Source organism: Perna viridis, chromosome 1 (genome assembly GCF_037379345.1).
Source record: "Perna viridis isolate PV_CMFRI_1.1 ecotype Kerala chromosome 1, ASM3737934v1, whole genome shotgun sequence".
In the NCBI taxonomy this organism is placed as follows: Eukaryota; Metazoa; Mollusca; class Bivalvia; order Mytilida; family Mytilidae; genus Perna; species Perna viridis.
This window is the reverse complement of record NC_142445.1, coordinates 52,396,765-52,410,199: the sequence shown is the minus strand read 5'-3', so window position 1 is coordinate 52,410,199 and position 13,435 is coordinate 52,396,765. Positions and strand designations below refer to the sequence as shown.

At 33.7% G+C, this 13,435-nt stretch overlaps 1 protein-coding gene across 1 annotated transcript; it reads right to left on the bottom strand.

Moving 5' to 3' along the window:
- Positions 1 to 1,452: 1,452 nt before the first annotated feature.
- Positions 1,453 to 12,063, bottom strand: LOC148629304 (uncharacterized). The gene is made up of 3 exons (XM_088547696.1): positions 11,647 to 12,063; positions 11,314 to 11,421; positions 1,453 to 3,801 (listed from the first exon to the last, which is right to left on the bottom strand). The coding sequence occupies exons 1-3, from the start codon at positions 11,957 to 11,959 to the stop codon at positions 3,245 to 3,247; spliced, it is 978 nt and encodes a 325-aa protein (XP_088403822.1). The 5' UTR covers positions 11,960 to 12,063; the 3' UTR covers positions 1,453 to 3,244.
- Positions 12,064 to 13,435: the final 1,372 nt, after the last annotated feature.

Genomic DNA, 13,435 nt, shown 5'->3' with positions numbered 1-13,435 from the left:
TCCTCAATATGAAAATGTTCGGTGTCTTAGACATATTCCATAGCTGTACTGATCCGTCAAGTATTTATGTAGGGCATCTTGATGAATCTTATTACACTGTATACGCTTTTATACCCTGAATAGGTAACTAAAGATTATAATACAGAAAGGCTTTATATAATTATATAACTACCACCTCATCTGACCATTAATAGGCGGTTTGCACAGCAGGGCTACATAAAGTACCAATTTTATCTGGATGATTAAAGATACCGGACGAATAGACATAATGTGAAGATTTTTAAGGAAACAATACACTCATGTTAAGTATATTGTATGTCAAGATATTTATACCAATTAAGCTTGCTCACTGTTAGCATTCGTTTGTATATATCGACAAAAATTAAAAAGAAGCATTCGATCAGCAGTAACATTTTAAATAGTTTTCACTTCATTTTATTTATAATCATTCTTCGCATTTGAAAATTTGTACGTTCCTCCTCTCTAGTATTAGCCACACTGTCAGCCTTTTCATTATGTCCGCATTTGAACTTACTATTATCCATTTCTAAATATTTCCTATATATTGGTGGAGAAAGGGTACGTGAGTGGTGGGGAGGGTTATATATCCTAATGCGCTGTGCTCACAGTTTTGTAGTTTCTTATTCATATAAATGAAATAAGCTACCTCTTTGTCTTGTACATGTATCGTTCCGTATTGTCAACTTTTCTTTCATCTGTGGAATTATACATCTAGGATCTGCGTATGGGGTTTTCATATCATAACTCAAAGCTTGCCAGAACTACGCATACTTTCTGTTCTGTGCTTCTTACAATTAGTCTTCTGGAACAGGGTTATGTTGCTACAAGATAATAGTCATCACTAAAAAGTTTTTTTGCCGTCATTGTGAACTCGTGGATCATAATGGTATAAATTTGTACATGAGAACAACTGAATTGTTCACTATGTCATAGTTTTCCTCTTCGTATATCCAAAGCGTGACATTTTATGAGCAACTCTGCAGGTGTACCGGTGCACCTGGTCTCCAAGGTGCTTGTTACTCTTGTTTTTATGGTTGCTCGTTTACTTTGGATTCTATGTGAGTGCTATTTTTTGTTTTTGGGGGTTATTTTTACATATCTAGTCGTTATACCTGATTTTTTTTTATTTGGCGCATCAGTGATGATATATATACTTGTTGTTAAAGTACTTTTGTAATCACAACAGAATTATAATTTTAGCTGCACAAATGTCTACTGTGAGTATCAAAGAATTCGTTTAAGAACCAATGATTATTGCTCTGTACCTAGTGCACCATAGGAAGCGACATCATTGACAGATACATAATTAAGCTTTTCATTATTTCTTACATAATCACCACGTATATTAAAGACGTCAAGGCCAAAACTTAACGATCATCTTATCCCAGTGAACATTGGTATATAAACGACGTTTTTCAATATAAAGATCTCTTTTTCCAGAAACAATGTTAGTCTATAATTTCATCTTTTGTGCCGTACTTGCATCGTCTCTTGCTGGGAACTTTGAGGTTAACATGAAACATCTTTTTTCCAAAAGGATAAATGGAGCATTGAAACAAGACTGTATTAATAGTCATTTCATTGAAAATGGGAAAAACATACCATGTGATATCTGTTTCGTGGAGACAGTTTTATCAGACGGAAGTCTGGCTCGAAATGGAACTTGTTTTGGGAAAGGTTTCTGTGATAATCCTGTGTTTAACTGTTGTATGGAAATTATAAGAATGATTAGGGTACCAGAATCTGATCTTATGTTGCCGTTCGTTGTAGGATGTACCTGTCAGTGGTGTAAAGGACAAACGTCACAAGATGTAGAGCCATTACAGAATCTGCTGTTTGGAAAGATAACATTTTAAATCCGATTAAACTTAAACAAAAATGCAATTTCATTCGAAATGTAAGATATAAACTGTAAATACGTCTACGCAATTGTGATAGGTACTGGCAGTATCATACTCTGTGCATAAAATGGATACTAAAGCGGAAGGACGCATTTTTTCCCTTACAGTTTTATTGTAATTCATTTCTACTGTTGAAATATTTGACGCTTTTTAGGCTTTACACCCAGGTGTACTACTGAAAGCTATTACACGAACTCTTGCATAATTTCAAAGTTGAATGATTATTCAGAAAAATATGATTGTTTGACCATTGTTTATTTTCTCATATAAACATATATATGTACAGTATGACATTGTAGAAAATAAAACATTAACAGCTGAAGTAAGTACATCTTTGTTATGATAGATCCATAGCAATATTTCCAAATTATAACACAATTTTGAAAATAAAAAAAGATTAGGAGTAGAACCGGAAATTGATAAGAGGACTTGGTGGTCCTAGGCTATCGTTTGTTCATTTTTACCCAAAATATGTGAAAACTAGCAGACATTCCCTTGAAAAATGGGAGTAAACATCCCCGGAACTCTCTGGAGCCTCCATTGAAAACTAAACACATTTTCTTAGTATCCAATTCAAGAAAGTATCGTTGTATTAAACAAATAGCTATAGAAAAAGGAATAGATATGATGAAAACATGTAAATTCAATGCACCATCGTAAAATCCATATAAAATTAGTTAATATAGAGATCACCAAAAGGTCTTCAATAAGAGTAAACACACCTTCAAGTAAGCTCTGAAAGGCCACAAAAGCAAAAGTATAATGAACGATGACACTTCTTTAAAATAAACTAAGAAGTCAAACAACTGTCTTTCTAAATTTATTACTATTACGTGTTGTTTGTAACGACATCTCGAGTACTTCACAAGTACTGTTTTAATTGTACCAAATCAATATTTAATTTAGTGGTAGTTTCGTTGCTAAACTTCGAGAAGAATATGATGTCCAAATAAAATACAAGTTATTAAAAAGATCTTTGTTTCCTTTTGTTGTATCTGATATAGAACAAAAAAAAAATGAATAAAATAAAAAAAAACGCATCCGCATGTTTATGTGCTTAATTAAACTGGCACATACGCTGGATTTAAAAATATATACAATTAAAATACAGTATATAAATATTAAATATGTAACAGATGTAGAGTCGAAATATAACCACAATAATGCAACATAAACATGACATAAATATGTATATGACAATGATTTGAAATTTTCATTAAAAATGTAGGAAATGTATCCATGCCATATACCTTATTAAAGTTGACACGACCAAACCAAAGGAACCGTGTACATAGTTTAGAGCAAGTTCATTGATTATTAAATTATGTACAACCACAAGCCGTTACTTTCATTCTGGATACTTGTTTAACTGACACAGTACCAGATTTGGTCATGTATAGTAAAGTTAATGGTTTATACTCTGTTGGGGCGCAACAAACATGCAAGGCTTTACTTCTTTTGTGGCCAGCAATCTGGTAGCCTTTTTTGACAAGGGCAAGACTAGAGAATAAATCAATAGTTGAATCCAGATGACAGTGTCCTGAGCATGTATTTGCTTGATATGAAGGTGGCAATACTAACCAACCATCCCAGCCGATATCAGTGAAGTTTACAACCCAAGGCTGAACCGAACACCCCTTTCTACTTCCTCCTCCATGATGTTTATAGCTTTCTGTGGTTTCTCTTTTGTCCCTTGTTTTAATCGTCGATAACATCGTACGGTTCATATTTTCAAATACAACCAGCTGACCAATCGTATGATCTTGTCCCAATGCTTTGTAGTTATGTCTATAAACACAATTGAACGCGTGTCTACCGCACACATGAAGAAAGTCTCTTGTCACATCTGTAACAACATAATTTCTACGGCTTTCACTTTCTGAAGATGCAAAAAAGAAGATAAATGAGTTAGAGTCCTTGAATATTACAGTAAAGCATAGTAAATATGACGTCCATTTAAAGTAGCATATTTGACCAGAAACCGTCATTATATCTTGAATCGTCATGAATTGGCACTTAAGGCTCCTTTACACGAATTCAGCCAAGAAACTACTGAGGAAAAAAAAGCAAATGTAGGAAGAGTTGAAGTCTTGAACGCTTAATCTGAGATACGAATGTAGCGTATTCAGAAAAAAATCCCAACATACAAAATAGCGAAGAAAGAAAAGTTTTCTTAATACAGTGTTTAAATAAGCTATAGAGGATATAATAAAACAAAATACCGTATTGCTCATGTATTTGAAAAAAAGTTGCGAAGAAAACGAGGGAAATTGACGATGAAGCCTATTAAAAAGCAGAGGAAAAGAAATCTTCTACATTAGATCACAGTTTTTTTTTCTTTCTTGAAATACTTTTTAGTATGTCCTGAATACTGAATGTAATATTTGTATATTAAATGAATGTGATGAGGTCGTCTTAATGGTGTAATACACATCTTATAGAGTTTACAAAAATGCTTTTAATCAGGTTTTAGGTTACGGGTGGCGTAAATAGAATTAAACGCAAAGAAAACTAAGGCATGACATTTGGTGTGTGTGTGTGTGTGTGTGTGTGTGAGGGGGGTGGGGCCAATTTCCCTCGGTACAAAACGCTCAAACACTGGGAACTTCCGGGGACTTGGCCCCCTGTCCCCACTGGGGCCTTGAGCGATCCGCCAGACTCCTTGCCGAATTTGGGCTTCCACTTCAAAAAAAGTCTGTCTACGCCCCTGATCAAGAATTCGTGGATCGTTATGGTGTGTCCATCTACACCATGAACATTGATTTATTCAACGTGTCATAGTTTTTCTTTTCTCTTTCGTCTACCTCGGACTTGACTTTTCATGATCGAGCAACTCGACGGGTGTTTCTAGAAAAGCAGAGGAAGCTTACTCTACCGGAGCACTTGGTGCATGCTCCCAGTTTTTAGTGGAGTCCGAGTTGCTCATTTGCTTTTGTTGCTTTGTACGTATTAATTTGGTTATTTTATGTTCTTTGTTATTTGCTGTTTTCCATGGCTGGTCTCTGTCCCTGGATTACATTCTTTTGATTTCCGCTAGAATCTTGGTTCTCTTGATTAGTCTTTGTTCCTTACAGTGGTCTCGCAAATAATTGTATCTCGATTCGGCTTTCATAGTTAACCTGATTTTTAAGCTTTTGAAAAAAACTATATATGCAACATATTCCTTTATTTAGGAAAGAGTCTGATACACTTAAAATTTAGAATAGTCTATCAAGTTTTGAAGTCATTATTGCTATCATCATCAATTTGGTAAATTGTTATGGAAAACCCAAACATGTCTACAAATCAATTTACTTTTGAATAGGTAAGTGTTGCTTATTCTGTGACAGTACTCCTGCATGAGTTTATATGTGTTCCTGATGATGTTTTTAACTCTTATAATGACCTTGAATCTGTGTTTTGTACGATATAAAGTACAAGCAAATGGATAACGTTGACATTTGACTTCTTAGGGGTCAAATCTTTATATTAGTTGACTTATTGCCCTGAAAACCACCATCTCTATTCATCATTAAATAATCGTGAAAGCCTTTATTGAAACGACAACTGGTCTACAACTGGTCCTCGACAACTGGTATACATTGTATGTCAATTTTTTTCAGACAAAATCGATCTTTAACTTTACCAAATTCAAATAATTTAAAAGACGTCTATTTGTTACGTTCATGAAAATGGCATTCAGAGTTGGAAGACATTATATACCCGTGTCATTACTCAATGAGGACATAATCAATTAAAAAACGACATAGAAACCACGTACATGGTCGTTTCCACTAATAAATTACCACCTCGTCTTCTTTTCTTCTATCTCTCTCTTTATTTTATTTCATCGTTTTTTTTGCAAAATGATGTGGAAGTTCAGGCTTCGAGCTTCCGCCTATCTACGCGCCTGTTGATGACGACCATAAAACTTTTGTGGTGATGACTTCAGTCTTGTAGCGACATAACTCTGTTCCAGAAGCTTAATTGTAAGAAGTCTAGCACGATACAAAAAGTCTGTGTAGTTTCGGAAATGCGTTGGCATAACGTATGAGTTGTGATAGAAAACTCCATACTCAGGAGCTGAAGGGATGTAGCCACAGATGAAAGGAAAGTTGACAATTTTGAATGAAAAGTCATCACGTTTGTCGTAAAGTTTGGTCAATAGTTTTCCTTTACCACCGATCTCTATGTGTCAAGATATGTCTGACTTCACAGTGTCTGTAGTATCCTTTATCTCAAGTTCGTTGGGGTAGATGCGATGTATCAAATCCCCGAAACAAGGGTTGTTTAACGCTAATATGTCATCTATATAGCGGAAACTGAGATTAAAAGATCTAGCTAAACGATGTTCTGTCTTTCGGATCAGATCAGCTATAAAGTCGAAGTTACATTGTAAGACATTTGAATCGTTATGTAAACTAAATTGAGTTCTAACACTATGGAAATTACCATTGACACGACACAAGCTTCAAGAATGGAAACTTTCATTCTCGAAATGAAGTATACGGGTCTGTCACCAGACAGATAGTGGCCCATCATATCTCAAGATAATCGAAGAAACTGTTAAACCATTTGTTACGTCCTAAAAAAACCAACTCTTAATATGTACATTTACTTGGATCTGCTACATATCGTGAAATATACTGCTGAAATGGCTACATTCAACGGGTAAAGATCATATTAAATGGTTGTCGAATTTGTCCATGATAAGTACACATATGTAAGCAAAGTTTTAGTAACATTTGTTCATTATTCTTTGAGTTCACATTACACACAGAAGGTATCCCTAAGTGTGACGGACGGACGAACTAGGGCTTTCAACGTTGGCGACGCAGGAAAAATAAGAATTTCTCACTGACGACAAGCACTGACAGCAAACACGAAGCTTGTTTGCAACGGGGATATGAACATGAAAACCAAAAATCCGACTTTCATTAACTAGGACAAAGAAAGTTCTGGCCTTCAGAGGAAGCTTAAAATAACTAGGGAGCTGAACGTTACGTATGGAAAGTGACATTTTATTTATAATTTATCAAAACAATTTCTGTACATGAAATGCTATGTACGTTGACACTGACAGCTGCCATAGCTTCACCTATAAATCACGCGTTTTAAGCTACTTGCTTGGTTGGAATTCGGTTATCCTTACAATATCGCAGATATTAAAAAAGGGAAAAAATAACAGTAAAAACTCTGGGCAAAGTAAAGAATACCCCGCTCTCCACCTAGTAATCATATACAAAATATAAAACAAGTCCTCAAAGTAAATAAGCAAAAAGGACAAAAATTGAGAGCATGGACCAGGTGCACCAGTAGGGTAAGTGTCCTCTGCTTTTCTAGAAATTCCCGCTGAGTTGCTCATTAAATGTCGCGTCAGGGTTAGACGAAAGAGGAAAGGAAAACTACGACACAGTGAACAAATCGGTTCTCATAAAACTTCTGTAGTGATGACCTCAATCTTGTAACAACATAACCTTGTTCCAGAAGACTAATTGTAAGAAGACTAGCACGATACAAAATGTCCACGTAGTTACGGCAAGCTCTGGTATAACGTACAATGTATGCCGTGTGATATGAACACTCCACATGCATATGCTGAAGGGATGTTGCCAGAGATGAAATAAACTTGACAATACGGAATGTCATCGCGTTTGTCGTTATAGTTTGGTCATAATTTTTCATTTTCCATCGATATCTGAGGGTAGGGCAAGATATGAGGCTGACCTAATAGTATCTGTAGTGTCCTTTTTGGTAGATGTAATGTTTAAAATCCACGAAACTATGATTAAGGATAATAGGGAAAACGGGAAAAAAAAGTATGCATGTCGATTGATTGGTCATCACATTTGTCAAGTATGATCGTCTAAAATATTCCGATGATATATAAAAAGAAAGCTTTAGCGTATTCGACAAACTAAAGATAAAAGTAACAGATGTACGATTAACTTTTAACTGGGGTGTTACCACCAGTAAATGGATAAGCAAAGATATGGGTAAACCCATATCGTTGGATAAAATCGTTTTTGTTTTGTTTGATTTATTTTTTTTAATCATGAATCAAGATAGTATTCTTAATGATGCTGAGATTTCATGGTTATTCACAATGGTGTGTTGTTTTAACTGCAATCGCAATATAAGTTCTGAATGGCTTGAGGCATATACAGCACTGAATAATCGAAATGTTATATTTTTTCTGATCAAGTTGTACATGTTTATCCTTACGATGTTAATTTTAGATTGTGTAAGAATAATGCACATTGGAGCATACAAATTGTCACGGGACATAAGCTTTTCATCTGTAAAAAAAAAATATATATACTTTTCAAATCTTTTCAGTTTTTTTTATATTGTTTCGATCCATAATCATATTTCTAAAATTGTAATAGTGATTACCCTGGGCCGTTCCAAACACGCCATATTTTGCAGTACGTACAAACATCAGAAGGGAAGACGCAAAAGCAGAGACAAACAGAAGCTTAATAATTAACTAAGATAATATTTAACTATTATTCCATGGTCAATATACATATGAATATTCTCAAGCTAATAATATGTGTGTAATACGGTAGAATATTTTACATTTCGATGTTCGTCAATTGGACAAATTTCAATTTTATATGATAAAAGTTGAACTTTAGTGAGATACCGTATCAATTGTACATAAATAACAGAAAAAATACGAATTAGAAAGTCAAATGCGTTTATTATTATGTATTTCATGCCGACTCTAAATAAAACTATTTATATATTTATTTATTATTTATTATTCACAAGTTTGACCGTTTATATAAATATACAAAATATTTTTTTAGTTAAGAAAGTCATTTTTCTTCTTAATTCAATAGTGAATTTGTTTCGAATCGTCTTTCCTTTTGGTATTTCTGATATTTGGTTATCCACTTTGAAGCCAAAGCAGCAGTAAGATGAAGATGTACTGGAACGAGTGTTCCTTATAAATATTTAAACTGAAAGACAACTTTTCACACGTCATCGCATTATAATTTCCCGCGTTACAGCGTGTAGAGGGGAATTTTTGTATTTAGTGATCGAGTAGACCCAATTGGTCACGTGACAAGTACGGTCTGTCAGTTTCTTGTCACCTCTACACCATTTCAGACATTTCAAATATAGAACGTGTGGCTATTGTCATTTTCTATTTTCTACTATATGAATTTTGACATATTTTCATTTATCTTCAAAGTGCACAAACCAATTACCACAACTACTCTGTACATGTATGTTAACGCCGCAAAAAATGTTACTTTATAATAACTTTTGGACAGTAAATAGCAAATGATAGTTTGTACCCCCTGTTTATAAAAGTCTTGATCAGACCCCCTCTATAAAATATTCATGATCTGCCCCTGCCTTGGAAAATAATATTTCCTTTGAGCTAATATTTTATAAGAACAATATTACCATTGTGTCCTATCCATATGGCTACTAAAGATGGAGTCTTTTTGAGAGGAAAAAACATTCTTGGAAGTTCAATTGTGTCTGAACTGCCTCAACGACAGTTTTGTTTTGTTTGGGGGAATTTTTACAAGGAATCTGGTTTGTTTTCACCAACTCGTTCAGAGGATATTGCAAATACAACCATTAGTCTGGTGCACAGTTAAAATAATGCAGAACAACATCATAAGACATAAATATTGTGACAACATACACGTACATGAATGCACATGCTTCAAAGTTCAAAGTTCACTTTTATTTGAGAATTCTTGATCAGTGGTGTAATCTTTTACTTTTAAGTCCAACCACATAAAGACAAATGCAAAAAAAAAAAAAAAACAAAAACAAAGCAAAAAACAAAAAAAACAAAAAACAAAAAAAAACCAACAAAAAAACCAACAAAAAACAAACAAACAAACAAACAAAAAAAAAAAAAAAAAAAAAAAAAAAAAAAAAAAAAAAAAAAAAAAGAACAATATATGATTTTTGTATGTCTTTTCGTCAAAACGTAAGGTACATTGTACACTCGATATTTTTCGTGTCTTTCTGTTCATAAAAAGTCCGGAGAGTAGACAAGTTGTCCGGAAAAGATTTCGTATTGTACAATTGATAGTTTAAATATGTGAAAATTTGCAACTTCAAACTCATTGCCAAGCTCATGTTTTAGATCGAGTTGTGAACGGATGTGTTTATTTTATTTGTTATTCAGTACAAAATATTTAGATATACATTGTATTATTACACGGTGTCTTATTATCTCTAAATCATTGAAAATGACCTGAAATGCAACCACTTTTAGGGGTATTTTTGTTAAGTGTTGTGCGGTATTTTTTACATTTTTGAAATTCCATACATGTTATTTGTTTTCTTTTACCTAAAACGCGTTCCTGCATTATTATCTAATCAATTTGTCGCCAAAGAATATTCTCGGATTCTTTTTCAGCATAAGCCTATATTTGTACCACACTGGGTCAAAAAGCCCATTTTTTGGTGACTCAATTGTTCGAGCGTCTCAGTCTTCCTGGGACACCATGTGTAAAGAAACTTAACAAGTATCATCATATAGCCAAATGACTCAGCTTTACAATGGTATGAAGAATGTTGCGGAAACAATTACGGTTTTGGATTAAAATATAAAAGTACCTCTATCCCAACGAAAAATCGCTTAAATTGACATATTTCTCCAAGTCAAAACCTCTAGAGTATTTACGCTTCGGTGAAAAAAATGTCTTATTTGGTATTTTCTGTTTAGTATTATCACAATTAATACCTTTGGGTTCTTTTGATGACTTTTGGCGATTTCCGTAGTTTTCGAATTTTCCGTAAAAAGTCACAAAAATTTGACTCAAGTTATTTCTTCATTAAAACTGTTAAAATATGGTATTATTCGATAGATAATTTAATTTTCTACGTAATTAAACCAAGAGAAACTAATTTTCAAGAAAGAATTTTCAAAAAATGTTAAAAATATTACCCCTACCCCTTGAAAACTTGTTTCAGTATCAAACAGAATTTTTATTCACAACATACCAACACTATAAAACTCAAATTTTATCAATTATCGATGTATCCAACATATTTGCTCATTTGCGTGTATTTTTCAGTTTCAATGTGACAATAATGAGTTTTTCATAAAAAAAGGAATTTTCGGATTTTCATATTTTTCCCATTTCACTGGTTATGTACAATTTGTTCAAGTACCCTACTTCAAACAAGCTTTTATCTAAGCCCACGTACTATAGTTGATGATGATAAAACGTTAAGAAGGCTATTTAGTATCTTTTCCTATCAGCTTCACGTCGTTAATTCGAATCTGTAAGTCTGCATTCGAAAGTTTTCAGTTGGTATTCGAATTAGATATAATCCTTAAAATTTCAAAGAGGCAAATTAAACGAACAACAGAATGGTAAACGAGAATGACAAGATAAAAGGCTTTTATATAGGTGCTAATTTTTACCTGAGAACTGTTTTGAATTAGCTTTGTAGCTGAGGAATACAAGCTCTGCGTAGGAAACAGAAAAACCCTTTGGTAATTCAGTTGTGTCAAACTCTACGTCCCCATCGTCTGTAAAATAAAATTGATTTACTTAACTTAATGCCTTTTAGATAATAGCTTAAATTATTTTCGGTATTCCCCCTTTTTTTGCCCATATTGTCAATGACCATACAAATTATTAGATGGTCATTGATTGAGGTTTATTTAAAGTAGTTTTTTAAAGTTTATCATATCGATCGGCAGAGCATTTAGAATTTCAATATTTAAGGGCATCATTTTCATATATCTACTTACGTATTATTCCTTGTAAGAATTGAACACGCACCAAGTCCTTCTTTGCACCATCATTTCTTTCTATCATAGATTCGTCATCATCGTGCAGAGAAATATGATGGTAAATTTTCCTTGCATAATCAATAAACAACTCATTAACTCCATTAGACACCACTTCCTTTAGATTTAGAGAATCGTCGAGCTTTAAAAGGTTTAAAAATCCTACCGCTGGATGTTCTAATACTCTATTATCTTGTTCAACTTTAAAACATACGGTGAAATTTCCAAAATAAAACCACAGAACTAAAAGCGGGAACGCCTTCATTGTGAACATGATAAAAGTACGATATCCTTATGTGATTGAGGCTCTCTGTATTACTAACTATAAATCTAGATATTTTTTTGCTTATCAGGCTGTCAATCAGTCTGCTGCACAAGTGCAAATACAATGTTTATATCACCTCATAGTGGTATGATGTAAACACAGGTGGGGCGATTTGGATACAAAAAGGTACCTAGATTGTGTTTAATAGTTTCGAAAACAATTAAGATGTCACGAGTGACATCTGACAGTTTTTAGAGACTCTAGAGCACAAAATTTAAAGTAAATTCGCTACCTTATAAATCAAAGGCTAGCTTAGTAACAGCAGAGATACACGATAAGTGAACTACTAGCGATCGAAAGCTCACCGATGCACTAACACAAGTATTTCTTTTATTGTATAATAGAAATCATTACATGGGTAAAGTACCCACTCCCCCCCCACCCCCCCCCAAAAAAAATAAATAAATAAAAAAAAAAAAAATAAACTAAATGAACTGTTTAAACACTAGTTGTGTTTTATCAAGTCGCATAACTCATTACTGACCTTTGACATAAATCCTAAAACATCACATGTTTAATTTACACAATCTCTATTTAGGACCACGTCACGGATATAGATATTATTTTACAGGTGCCTGTGATAAAGTGTGAATGTTCACATACTTTTAATTATATCTTTTGGAAAATATACAAAGCGGGAACTAAGATTCGAACGGTAATATAAAGATCATGACTTGACAAAGAAAATAGGTACACATGACACAGAACATGAAATAAGCAAAGTTATATGCGCATGGAAAAAGTAAATGAAACTGAAAGCATTGACCAGGTGCACCGGTAGGGTAAACGTCCTTTTCTTTCTAGAAACATCCACAGGCTTGGTAATAAAATGTCACTTCCAGGTTAGACGAAAGATAAAAACAATTGTAGCAGCAGTGAACAAATCGGTTTTTAACGGTGCAGATGCAAAATATAACATAACGATACATGAGTTCATATTGACGACCATAACACTTTTTAGTGGCGCGTTTAATCGTGTAATAGCAAAACCTTGTTAAGTAAGCTAAATTGTAATATGTTTTCGACATACTCTGGCACAACCAACTTATGGGTTGTGATATGAAAATTCCATACTCAGGAGCTGAAGGGATGTTGCCACAGATGAAAGACAAGTTAACGATATGGAATGAGAAGTCAACGTATTTGCCATATTCAATCTCTACGAGTTGGTCAAGATATGAGGCTTGCTTCATAGTTTCTGTAGAACCCTTTATCTCAAGTCTAAATCTAGAAGATGCGATGTATAAAATCTCCGAATCTAGGATTGGTCATCATATAACATATGTGTATATGTTGTAATAGGTATGTCGAGTTTAAAATATAGTACGAATATAGATGTCTAATGGCATACTGATAGGACCGTATGGATATTTATTTAAGATAAAATGATAAAAATGAGGTATTTTCCTGGTTAACTCATTCACA

Excerpts from the sequence above, each read along its gene's own strand:
- LOC148629304 (XM_088547696.1), bottom strand. The coding sequence starts at position 11,959 with ATGTTCACAATGAAGGCGTTCCCGCTTTTAGTTCTGTGGTTTTATTTT. Across the intron at positions 11,422-11,646 it reads ATTCTTACAAGGAATAATAC|ACGATGGGGACGTAGAGTTT; the intron begins GTAAGTAGATAT and ends TTTATTTTACAG. Across the intron at positions 3,802-11,313 it reads TAATTCAAAACAGTTCTCAG|AAAGTGAAAGCCGTAGAAAT; the intron begins GTAAAAATTAGC and ends TTGCATCTTCAG.